The sequence below is a fragment of the Diplotaxodon limnothrissa genome, linkage group LG11 (assembly GCF_057381915.1).
Source record: "Diplotaxodon limnothrissa isolate DT_005_m linkage group LG11, D_limnothrissa_male_GT1.1, whole genome shotgun sequence".
Taxonomy (NCBI): Eukaryota; Metazoa; Chordata; class Actinopteri; order Cichliformes; family Cichlidae; genus Diplotaxodon; species Diplotaxodon limnothrissa.
In genome coordinates, this window is record NC_140606.1 from 28637348 (window position 1) to 28649722 (window position 12375).

The window sequence follows — 12375 nt, forward strand, 5'->3', positions numbered from 1 at the left end:
TAAATGTGATCTGCCATGGTAACAAGACTAGGGATGGGTATCGAAAACCGGTTCTTGTTGAGAACCGGTTCCCACTGTTTCAATTCCTTGGAATTGTTTGCCATTTTTGCAAACGATTCCCTTATCAATTCCAGTCGCCCCGAATGACGTCACCACGTTGCGGAGCGTCATTTACCTGGCAGGAAACATGGCGGCTCAAACGCTCAAAAGTTTGGTTATACTTTACGAGAACGGATGACAACAGGGCAACTTGCAATACTTGAAAAGTAGATATTTCATTTAAGGGAGGAAACACTACGAATATGCAAAAGCATTTGCTCACAAAACACGCGATGACCTTAAATGAATGTCGTGTTTTTAATTCCGCTCCGGACTCGTGAATCTCAACCCAGCAGCAGCGGTAACGTTTGCACGTCCTCTCCCGTTAATGCGGCAGGTAAATAATCAACTAACAGTGCATATTATGTTAGTGCGATCTGCCTTATTACAAAACCTGCCATTACTGTGCATTTAGGTGACCATGATGAGAGAGACAGACAGAGTCTGGCTCAGATGCTGGCAGTTCTCGCTGCAGTCTACCGGTAGCGTCTCCTTTCAGGCCAGGATAGACGAATGTCACCGAGCAGTGACTAAGTTTGTGGTAAAAGGTTTGCACTCATTTGCCACAGCAGATGCCCCGATTTTCGGTTAGTGAATGTGTTTAATTGTAGGCAGGGACATTACTGGATATTCTTGTGTAATTGCTACAGAATAATTTATGTTAAACTTTGTTATTGCTACAGAAGAATATTTATTTTATTATTTTACATTTACAATTTTTTTTCCCGGGGACCCTGTGACACCCCATTGAAGAGCCGTAGGCTGTGGATCTCTTAAGATCTCACTGTTGGGTTTGTAAAGCCATGTTACTCCTAAATTTCTATCTTATTCAAAAAGAAGAAACAAAGTTCTAAGCTAATCAACCTTAGTGTTCTCCTTTTTAAAAAAAAAGAATTGATAAGAGAATCGATAAAGAATCGAATCGTTAAACAGAATCGAAAATGGAATCTGAATCGTGAAAATCTTATCGATACCCATCCCTAAATAAGACACGTTTTTTTATGCGGAAAAACACTACAATGTACATTCAGCAGTGGGAAGATCTATGTGGCACCACTGAGGCTTCCAGAAAAATAACTTATAAGAAAAAAATGACCATATAGGTCAGGTTAAAACCCCATCCCTCTGCTGTTTTAAATGAATACTGTACAATCGGTAAAGAAAAACGCAAACACGACTACAGAGTCGACAGCAGCAGGTGTTGATTTGACGGATTTCTATCGATGGCGGTGAGAGAGCCATGGATAGCTTAGAGTGCTGAGGGGAGATGGATGTGCAATAACAGGTACGCCGGAGTGGGAGTCACGGAAATGTGAACCCACCTAGACTGTGCACGAACGCACAGTAACATTCATTCCTCCTATGTAGGCTATGCCCTTCATGTGCTTTTGTGTGTGTGTTCCTGCTGAACCGTCCCTGCCCACTCCTACCCACATTTCCTCATGCTGTGGATAGTGGGCAGGATGACTGGCTCTTCAAGGGATAATTTGACTGCCTTCCATGATCAACTGGTGATAGTGAAGATGACCTCTTTTTTTGTTATTTCTCTTTCAATACAATATACAACTCATTATATTGTTTATTATATCATCGCTGCAGACGGACATGAAGGGAAATCTTCAATTCAGGGCCGAACGCCTTTTTCTGAGTGTGTATCGGACAGTTTTGGATAGGTGTGGACAAATATGTACACACAGTGACAGTGCTGATGGCTGGGGAAGTCTGGAGCCTACCGCACAACATGGTCCAAATCACTGCTTTCCTCACGGTCACAAACCATGCTGTTTTATTCGGTGGCTACTGTATAAACTGCAGAGGTCACAAAACAGCAGAGGAGCGATGGAGGGTCTGCGGTGGATGACTGACTCCAGTTCATTTTGCCTTTCTTCTACCCACCTCGCCGTTTCCAGAAGTCTCTCATTGCTGGGAGTGTTTTTACTGCAAAGAAAAAATGTAATTAAGATTGTTTTGTATTTCTGACACCATGCATAAACACTAGCGAATGAACACACTTACGAAACAGATGTTGGTCTCAGGGACGATGTCCGACAGAGAAACTACATCTTCATTTCCAGACAGGTTGCCTGAATTATCTGCAGCCCCTTCTACTCCCAAACTGCAAAGCGGAAAAAGCAATCAATGAGACACAATGACTAACATAAGGAGTTAAAAAAAAAACACCCCATATTTATTGATTTTGTTTTTTTTAAACAGACTTATCATTGGCTGTACTCTGTACCTGTGGGAAACAGCCTGGTCACAGTCAGTGTTTGCCGATTTGTGCACTTCCACGCCTACAGAGCTGCAGAGGAAAGTCAGAGTCAGACCAGAAGAGATGAAAAAACACAGCGTGAGCACGAGAAGGAAGATGAGAGGTTTTACCGCAGGGGAGGAGAGGTGGAGACAACTCCTGTGCTGCCTTGTGATGAGGTGGACAGATTGGCCTCGCAGTCTGCAGGGTTGTCTACCAGCGGAGGAGTCCGAGGAACCAGATCCGGCCTTCCTGACTGCACACCTGAGGAAAAAAAAGATATTAATATGGCAATTACAGAGAGTTTAACAAGCTTATCCAAAGCTGAGTGCAGTTTAGAATAAAATTAAGCCTGTGGGGAATGCAAGGAGCTGCTGCAGATACAGTATGGGGATGAGCGCAACTAGTTGACTAGTCTTTCCAAGGCTGATGCTGCGCACTGCCTTTCTCTTGCCTTCTATGATGGGAAGTTGTAATCAGGTGAAAAGTAGGTGGAAAGTAAGCACACGACAGCTGTGTGCTTCTGCAGGACTCTGTGACTGTACATTGGCTCAGTCAGAGTTAACAAATCACATTCTGCACAGACACATGGACACTCACTGCTCACATTAACTACAACTACCGTAACAGGTCTGACTTTGCACGTGTGTGTGCGTGACATCAGATGACACAAAGCGCCAAACATTTCAGTGACATTTGAAACATCATTTTAGTGTTTCAAATGTCACTGAGTGTCACTACAATGTGTAGTTTGCTGATGCTATCTGCTGAACTTTATCTCAATTTTTCCCCCACCAATTTCATTTTTAATGCTTGACAAAAGTTTGGGGCCTGAACTTGTTCCCACATCAGTGACCACTCCACTTAACCACAGATCTACTTAATGTGACCTCATCTTCTTGGCTCTTACCGCTGTCCGCCTCGGACTCTGTGCTTTTAAAATGGGAGTGGTAAACTAGTCTGGAATCCACAGATGACTGTCCTGTCGCGTGGGAGAGCGGTGTGGGTGCTCCAAGAGTGGGCGCCCTCCTTAGCCCTGCCTGACCTCCACCGCGGCTTTTCTTGGATGGTGATGGTTTAACTGAAGAGGACAACAGGAAATGATCAGTGCAATCATCGGGACTTTTCACACCTCTGCTCTCAATGCAGTAAAATTACAAAGACAGACGTACGTGGAATTTTCTTGAACACTGTGTTGCACATGAATTGTTGGAAGCGCTCTGCATAGAAGCCAGGTCTGTGAACTGAAACTGTGTCCTAAGTACCAGGAAAAGGATCATTAAAACCTGACAGACCTTATAAAGCAACATTTCTGTTTTAATTCACCAACTCTTAAAAGTGAAAAAAAGCAGTCATAATTCTTTGTAGTCCAAGCTAATCAGTTAATATGCAAGCTACAATTACAATCAAAGTCTATTAATACATATTGTGATGTATAGTGTACGACTTACCCCATCATGGACCAGCGCCTTCCAGGAGTGCTCCAACTTCTTAATAAACCTAAATAATATCACATAATGAAACTATTTAGTGCAACTTACATAAGTGGCGTGAATCTTGCTTATGAATTAGCATAAATGCATATATAAAGAGTGGATTTTGCTGCTCTGACACACATACCTGTAAGATTGGAGAATATCGATGATGCCGATGTAGATCAGCAACCTCTCTCCTTTGCTATTGCGAGCAGGAATACCACCCATGCTGCAAGGTCACAGAAAGAACAACTGCTTCATTCACCATTATTTCACAGCTACAATTTCCCCAGCAAGCAAATACAGGCTGATACAGGTGTGCTGATGGTCACACTCACTGATCTTCTGAATCCAAAGCTCCCTTCCCTCGAGCCTCCCCCTGGATGGACTCCATGGCGGTGCAATACAGACTTTTCTGGGCTTGTGGTCGGCGCTGATCTGGGGTCACTGCTCCTTCAGACCCCGTATTGTCGACCAAACTGCCTCCACTACGCTCCTTTTCTCTGCTGGCCTGGTCCATGTTGTGGATGCCCATCAACAGACTGTAATCCATGATCTTGAAACTCTGCAGGAGCTGCAACAAAGAAACAAGTGCAATGAGAATCGTCTGGCAACGACTGGAACAACCAACTGTAAATCAATGCAAAGACACACTGTTTCACAACAGGCGCCAAAGACTTTGGCAACACTACAATAAAACATGATACGAGTGTACAATAATAAATGTGACATGCTGTCATATATATTACGCTCATTTAAAAACCCTGCTGCTGTTTCCTTACGCTACAGCAGCAAGGTTTTAAAATATGACAAAACAGGTCTAAGTGTTCAATCCAGCAACAGTTAAGAACAAAAATATTTGTAATGTGACCACTGATTCTGATTTAATCTTGATCCTGGAAACAAAGTTTGAGCCCAAAGTTGAAATACATCCCATCTACACAGGGATCAAAGTGAGATTTTTCAAGGCGGCAGTTGCCTAGGTAACCCTCTAATACAGTTATTTCCAAAGTATGGACCACAAGAGGTAATTTCTTACATAAAAAAAATATTTAAAAATTATTTTGGAATCCTTAAAAGTCTTGAGTTGGGTTTTGTGATTTACTTTCAAACTGCATTCAAATATTTAGATGTTAGTCACAGTCATTAGGTGAAAAGATATAACTCAAATAATCTGCTTTACATGACACAACAAAAAAGTCATCTGATCAGAAAATCTATTTTAAACTTAACTAAATAACACACCCAAATCAAAAAAGCAAAAAACAAACAAACAAACAAAAATACAAATGACAGTCCTAATGATTTTTCTTTGGTGGAAAGCCAGAACCTCTGGTGGCTGAAAACCCTGGAACAATGAGGTAATGGAAATGGATCGAATCAATAAAGCATGTGCAGCTGCTGATTAAAAGGAAAAATGATACAGAACATTCTGGTAGTCTGCAGATTGGCACCAGTCTACCCCCATCATTTCAAAAGATACCATCCCTCAAAGTAAATAAGGTATTAGTTTGCAGTGTCATGCAAGCTTGAGTCATCTTTCCGACACTACACACATCTGTTGATGACCCTGGAGCATGACAGCAAACAACAACCAATGCCAACTATCAACAACCACTAATCGACTTTGGAGAAATTGGAAATTATAGTAGTCTCTGTAAAATGTAAAGTTTAATGAAGTGCCAGTGCGCTACATGTCGACATTACATGTGTTGTACAATCTGTCAAGCCATCTGCAGGCCATTTACAATGTAAGGACTTTTCATTATATGGAAAAATAGCCTAAAATAACTAAATGAATCTAAAAAGTCTTTGATATTTCTTCACATTTATGCTGTATGTAGAGAAATTTCATTTTTTTTGTATCTTTTATGCAAGAGGATAACAACAATATAAAGTGGTGGTGTACTATTTGAGCTTGCCAAGCCATTCTCCATACACTTTAGTGCTCAGTACTTCAATAAACAATCTATACAAACCCGCCACATCTCTGTAACTCACCAGGCAGTCCCTCTGTATAGTCTTGCACAGAGCATTGTAGTTTTCTGCTTCCAGCAGCAGGCCATCAGGCATGTCCTGGATGAAGTCCAGGTCTTTGTGAGTGGGGACGGCCTTCTCTCTCTCCTTAGGGGAAGCCCGTCTCTTATAGGTGGAGCCTTTCAGGTCATACTTGAGGTGCATGGGGATGATTCTGGGCAGGAGATTGTTCATCACAACAATACGGATATTCTTACCGCCTGCCTGAACGCAATACAGTCCATAAAACTTAGGCAGCAGGGTGCGCTTGTTTTGGTTTATATTCTGAAAGGGAGAGGGAACAGACAAAAAAAAATTAGACACTGAAATTAGAAGAAAAACCTCCCCTTACTTGAGAATTGTTGCAGTAATAGTCACTCATTCTAAACAAACTCCCACCTCCCACTCTATCCACACTCACCATGAAGTATCCAGGCAGCAGTTTCTGGAGAAACTCTGCCTCTTTGTGTTGGACAGTCTTGATGATAAACTCATCATCACTGGAGACGTAGAAGAGGGAACCGCTGGCTCCGGGGTTCGACAGCTCGATCAGCGGCTCATTACACAGAGAATACTTCCAGAAAGAGACAGATGAACCCGCATTAATATAAAATCCAAAAAAACAAAACAGATTTTGTGTTTCTGAAGTAAGATATATGGGTCACTGGCTCCTGATTGCACAATTGATCGATTTAAACTACAGAGACATGATTATCAGTATTTCTAGTGCTGACTGTAAAAACAGACAGCAGAGAAAGAGTCAGGAGGAAAATAAAACGGAGCCAAAAAGCACTTGGACCACAGCTTATCATTCTGTCTGAGATGGCGCAGCTCCATGCCCACTGTGTCAGCAAATGTGGTGATGATGCAGACAAAAGCATCATCATTTTTGAGGAAAAAAAAAAGAAAAAAAAAAAAAGGAGAAAACCTTCAGCTATTGTTCATTATTTCTCCAAAAGGGGATCATGTTTGCTTAAACCACTAAATATATATGCAGCATGTAGAGATTCACACACAGCTGTGGTGAACATGGCAGAATAAGCCTTGGGGTTAATACTGACCAGGTAGTCATCTGGCCGAATGCCAAACAGTTCCCTGAAGTAACGAAAGGCGATAGGAGCATAGGTCTTAAAGCGAAAGTCACTGTAGTGATGAGCAGGGGTCAGGTTACTGCCTTCGCTGGAAAGAGCAAGAAACAGATAAACCATTAAACTATGCAAAATGGAAAAATAACAGTTCACCTCATGCATTCAAACAACTCGTATCACAAACCTCGGGAAGAAGATGCTTTCAACAACTACAAAGTCCTGCATGAGAACATCCCTCTCCGCCTTTTGACTTAAGCTGCCAACTGTGTGAGCGATGCCCAATTGGATTGCTCCCTTTAGGGCAGATGACGTAGTCTAGGGAGGTCAGCGAGGAAAAGAGAGTAAGCACTGGAACAAACAGCATTTTACCCCTGTGACTTCTGCTGTTTCACTCACTATTCTTGGGTTTCCAGCAAGAGGAACTTCCAAACTAATTTTAGAATACAGACACCAAAACATGCAGGCCAACCCACTGAACTGTAAACACCTTGGATCACTCCGGCTCAGTGCTGCGGGTGTCAACAAATCACTGTTGTCACTGACCCCGACCCCTGCCCTTACTTTTTTGTAAGTAGTTTCTCCTGTGGTAGTCTCAACGCCCCGGTGTCCAATGGTCTTCTTCATACTCATGCCTGAAGAGCCGGGCATCTGAGGAGAGAGGCAGAAAGCTGTCAAAGGAAAATCAAACACAGTTTGATGTGTGTTTGTGCTGGTAAACGCAGAAAACAATGAGCTAGCTGTTGTAGTATGCAAGCTTTAGGCCAGATGGATGACAGCCTTAACCAAGCGATCAACTGGGCTCACAAGTAACTGAACTTGCAGAGGAAGGTCAAATTGTAAGACAGGAAACTAATCAAACAGCAATCAGCCTGATGTTACTATTCCTGACCAAAAAACTACCTCTGCACTTCCTCCTTTTATTGATATTGGAGCTACAAAAATGTCATAATTGTTTCTGAACCTACAGTATTATTATGAGTAACTATTCATATTTCAAAGTAAGAAAACTTTTAAATATTAATCTATGTAGAGCTTTGAGGAACAACAATGTGGCTCTCCTGCGTTACAAGAGCCACTCTCTCACTTCCATAATAAACTTTTAGTGACCGATGCCTCAAACTGCCAATGTCTGGATGAAAAAAAGTTCAGCCCTATAAGCCTGCTCTGCTCTCCTTTTCCCCTTAGAGCTGAGAGTAGTTACATTTACAGTATCTGCCATAGTTACCTCGGCGGGGGCCATTTTTCGAATGCTGCTGGTCCCTAAAAAGAAAACAGAAAAAGTTAAATTGAGAGGAAGATAAGTGCTCGAAAACCTGCAAGGAAAATCCTACATATACAGAGTAAGCACTCTGTATAGTTCCTTTGTTGAGACTCTGAAACCCAACCCATGCAGTCAGTACTCAAAGTCAAGGCTTGAAATAAATTTGAAGAGTTTGAGTTGGAAAGGCTTTGACCAATGACGAATTTGTTAGGGACTGTTTATGAATCCCTGTGCTGGTTAATTAGGCTATTTCCAGCACTGACGGATGACTATAAGACCGATGATGAACCCAAACCTAAATGTGGCCACAGTTACCACCGGCTGCACCCAGTATGTGAACTGGAACTACTTCTCCCATGAGCTAGCTGCTCCACATTCATCTGTTCCCCCAGGATGTGTGTCAACATCACCACCTCCTTTCAAAAAATGGTGCAATTTCTAGCTGTTGCTGTCCCAGCCTACTTTAAGCCTCAGACTAACTTTGATTTTATAACTGAAATCCACTCCAGCATGCTCACGAATGCTCAGATGTTTCCTAAAGGCAACCTAACAACTCTTTAAATGCTTTGTTTTGAACGGTGATGGACTGAGGGGCAGCACAAAGGCCTGGTATAAGATAAATAGGGATTTTTTTTGAACAGTGAATCACGCAAAGCTACTCTTGTAGCCCAAGAATGAAATATGAAGCAGGAAATGAGGTAACAGGTCCCCTTTAAATTAGGCCATTTAGTAAACTCTGTTATCCGACTAGAGATCTATGAGACTGATATTCTGTTCAATTCTGTGTAATTCAATGTTTATTTCACCATGTGACAAGCTAATGCCGCATGGAGATATGAAGGAACACTGGAGGGTTTTCATGGCTGCATGAAACCTCAAACACAACAGCTTCTGTTTGTGTGCCTGTAAAATAATAATGCAAACACCAAGCCAAGACCTTTGCTTAATTGCTAAACAAAGATAAGTCATTAAATCCCAGCATACAGATGTTTGGTAAGAAAGGCACTCAAGTGCAACAAAATAAATACAGCGAATGAGTTCCTGTGTCCTGTCCTTATATAAACTTGGTGTATACACTTACTACATCGCCCACTCTGCAATCACCTCTAGCCTGTAACCAATGGCAACATCTCCTCCACTGCAGTACCATAGGTCAATATACACACAAAAAAAGACTGAAGGCTACAAAGATTTTACACCTGTAGTAACAAGTGAGTCTGAAAAATTGTCTTTCTGCCCCCATCAAATCTAAACCTGGCAATGCACAGAAAATGAACATTTTCAACCTAAGAAATGCAAGACTATGTATAATTACACAGACTCACTGAATGCCATGCATCTCTCCTGAGTTAGCAGGGACACACTGCAATCTGCTGGGAAACAATGAGCATCGCTCTGCCCACATTCCCTCTCATTATGTAAAACAACACACTATATCATCACTACTCATGCAGTTGCTGCTCACAGTCACAAACACAGCACACCCATGCGAATACCTCGCTGCAACGCTCTCCTCCAGAACTGAGTCCTGATATCTGCGGAGCAGGACAAGGTCAGGCTAACTGGCTTAACCAAGTACATGCGCCACACTGAACTCATTTAAAGTAGGTGTGCACAGAAGTAAAGGAAGCATGGCCTAAATAATTAAGTCAGTTAAGCAACTGCTACTTTTCTTTTATTGTAAAAGGAAAACCATCAGGACCGTTTACAAAACAAACATGATTAAATGTGCTCAACATGTAAAATAGAATATTGTTTACCAAAAATAACTTAGAAATGGACAATTTTGTTTAAGGTAGATAACACAGACTGTTACTAAATTTGGATCATGCGTACTTGCATGTGTAGTAACCCCAGATGGCCCGGTTTCAGCTATGATTGTTATTATTACTACCATCTGTATTTATTAAGGTCAATATACAACAAGTTAATGGCATATATTTTGCATCAGACTATGGATAGTAATTAGACTAAGTCAGTTCCCTAACAATGACTTTAGCTCATCAGCGGCAGGCCTCACTACAATAGGCAAACCATCTGTTCCTCTCTGTGTACCAAACAAGTCCCTGCCAGCCTTGTTTACGCACAGCCCACAGCATGCACGGCAATACCATGACCCATGGACACACTCTTTAAGGTCATTTCTGAAGAATCCACAAATATACTGTTTCTTGACCTGATTTGGAAACGACGCTGATAAAAGCCATTACGGAAACCACAGTGAGTTACTGTCACTGAAGTGTCTGTGAGCGTGAATGCTACATCTTGTGCTTGTGCTGTCCCTGGATTTCAGCCATCTGGGAGCCACAGGAGTGCTTTAAAAAGCAACTATTTTTATTCACTGATTCAGACTGGGTGGTTACCAGGAGCAGAGCAACTCAAACATATACAGGGAAGCTAATGAGTGATGCACAACTAACTGGATTAGAGAGATGCATCTTCCCCATTGCGTGCTTTATCTTGGGGGAAAAGAAGTGAAAGCACATCTGAAAGCACATGATCAATCTATATCTGTGAAGCAAGTGGAACCAGTTCATGTGCAGTGCATAGGTCTGATATCGGTGATCCTAAACAAAGGTGCTTAAATAAATTAAGGCTGCTTTATTGACTTAGATAAGCGTGACGAAGGAACGCAGAAAAAGACAATACACCACCTAAACTGAAAATATTTGTACAGTAACAGTTGGGAGGTGTTTAATGAAGCCCTTAGGTAAGTGAAAGCGGATTTTTTTTTTATCCATGTACATCACAAAACGTTCAGAGGAAGAGGAAACGGGATGTAACAGGCGAGGAAGACGTGAGTGAGAGCAGTTACCGTTAACTTCCCATAGATGCTTGATTGGGGGGGGGTTAACACCAGCAGTATTACACACGTCCCATTCATTTACCAAGCAACGGCGATCTTTGTTTATAAAATCTCAACTCGCCTTCACCTGCTTCGTTTGCGTGTAAACACCATAAAGCGTCAACAAGACAGCCGGTTTGATAACAAAACAGTTTGGTCAACGTGGTGTCGGGAATTACTTTATAGCACGCTATAAAATCAATAGATTGTTCCTCATATTTAAGAGTGGCCTGCACACAAAATCTTCTTGTGTTTTAATACGAGAAGACCAGGATTTATTAAAGAGCCAGCTAAATAAGCGAACCACAGATTGGTTCATTTCTTTGGTGGAAAATCTCGATGCTAATTAGCTAACGGCTAACGAAGGCTCAATTACAGCCAGAGCTCCAGCGTTGCATCACTTTCAATGCTTTAAAACACTGTAGATATCGCTTTTTACGCTAGTTTTGAGACGAGAAAGGAATGAGATTTGATAGCTAGATACCTGTCGGGGCTGCTGATCCCATGTCTGCTGTTCCAGCAGTCGCCATTACGATCTGACTGTTAACATCATAGACAGAGCCGACACTTGAATTTTGATGCTCGTGTTGCTGCTGCTGCAGCACCACAGCGCCTCCAGTGGAGGGACGTGGGACGGTTTCAGTTTGCTGTAGTGCGACAGAAAGGCGCCCGCAATTGAATATATACACTACTCAAAAAAGAAGTTGTCGGCTGACTCTTGTTGTAAAAATAAAACAATTCAGCCCCGTGGTACAAGTCAAAACTTCTTGGGGAGCTAATAGGTTTCATTTCCACCGGTTTATGACCTCTGCTTCCCTTTTCCTGCCTCCTCTTGCTCTGTTTGTTCGCCGTAGCTCTGCAGGTGGAGGACTGCGATTTGGAGTGATGTTTCCAAAGATGCCCTGATTCAGTCTGCTTCCTTTTTGTATTTACTTGACTTTCATGTAAGTCAGGTGGTGACACTGATAGACTTTGAGGTGCCATCTGTACCTGTTCGAAGGCTGCTTTTATCGGCATCCTGTGGACCACCACTTTTAGATGGATTACCAGACTGGTCAGGTGAATCTGGCTTGTGTGATGACAGAGAGGACATGCCTTTGTCCTCATCCTTAAAATAAAGAGTGGATGCCAAAGCTGGTGTTTTGATGCTTCAATGTCTGCAAATTTTCTGTTGATAAGAAGAAAAATGAATGAAACAATGAATCGGGACAACATTAGAAGATCATTTCATGCTATTTTGACTGTGCTAAATGAATATATCCCATATTTGCCAGAGAATTTCTTTTAAATTTAAAATTCTTCTATAAAGGGTTAAAATCCAAAATCTGTAATTAATATTT

General features: G+C 41.9%; 1 protein-coding gene across 1 annotated transcript; it reads right to left on the reverse strand.

Annotated features, from left to right (window-relative positions):
- Positions 1 to 1078: 1078 nt before the first annotated feature.
- Positions 1079 to 11587, reverse strand: LOC146623049 (phosphatidylinositol 4-phosphate 5-kinase type-1 alpha-like). Its single transcript, XM_085365646.1, has 17 exons — positions 11520 to 11587; positions 9687 to 9725; positions 8155 to 8189; positions 7491 to 7577; positions 7114 to 7244; positions 6903 to 7020; positions 6263 to 6415; positions 5827 to 6126; positions 4164 to 4399; positions 3971 to 4054; positions 3802 to 3850; positions 3523 to 3607; positions 3261 to 3431; positions 2482 to 2614; positions 2339 to 2401; positions 2116 to 2215; positions 1079 to 2037 (listed from the first exon to the last, which is right to left on the reverse strand). Exons 1-17 carry the CDS (start codon positions 11563 to 11565, stop codon positions 2035 to 2037), a joined length of 1833 nt encoding a protein of 610 aa, XP_085221772.1. The 5' UTR covers positions 11566 to 11587; the 3' UTR covers positions 1079 to 2034.
- Between the last annotated feature and the right edge of the window lie 788 nt (positions 11588 to 12375).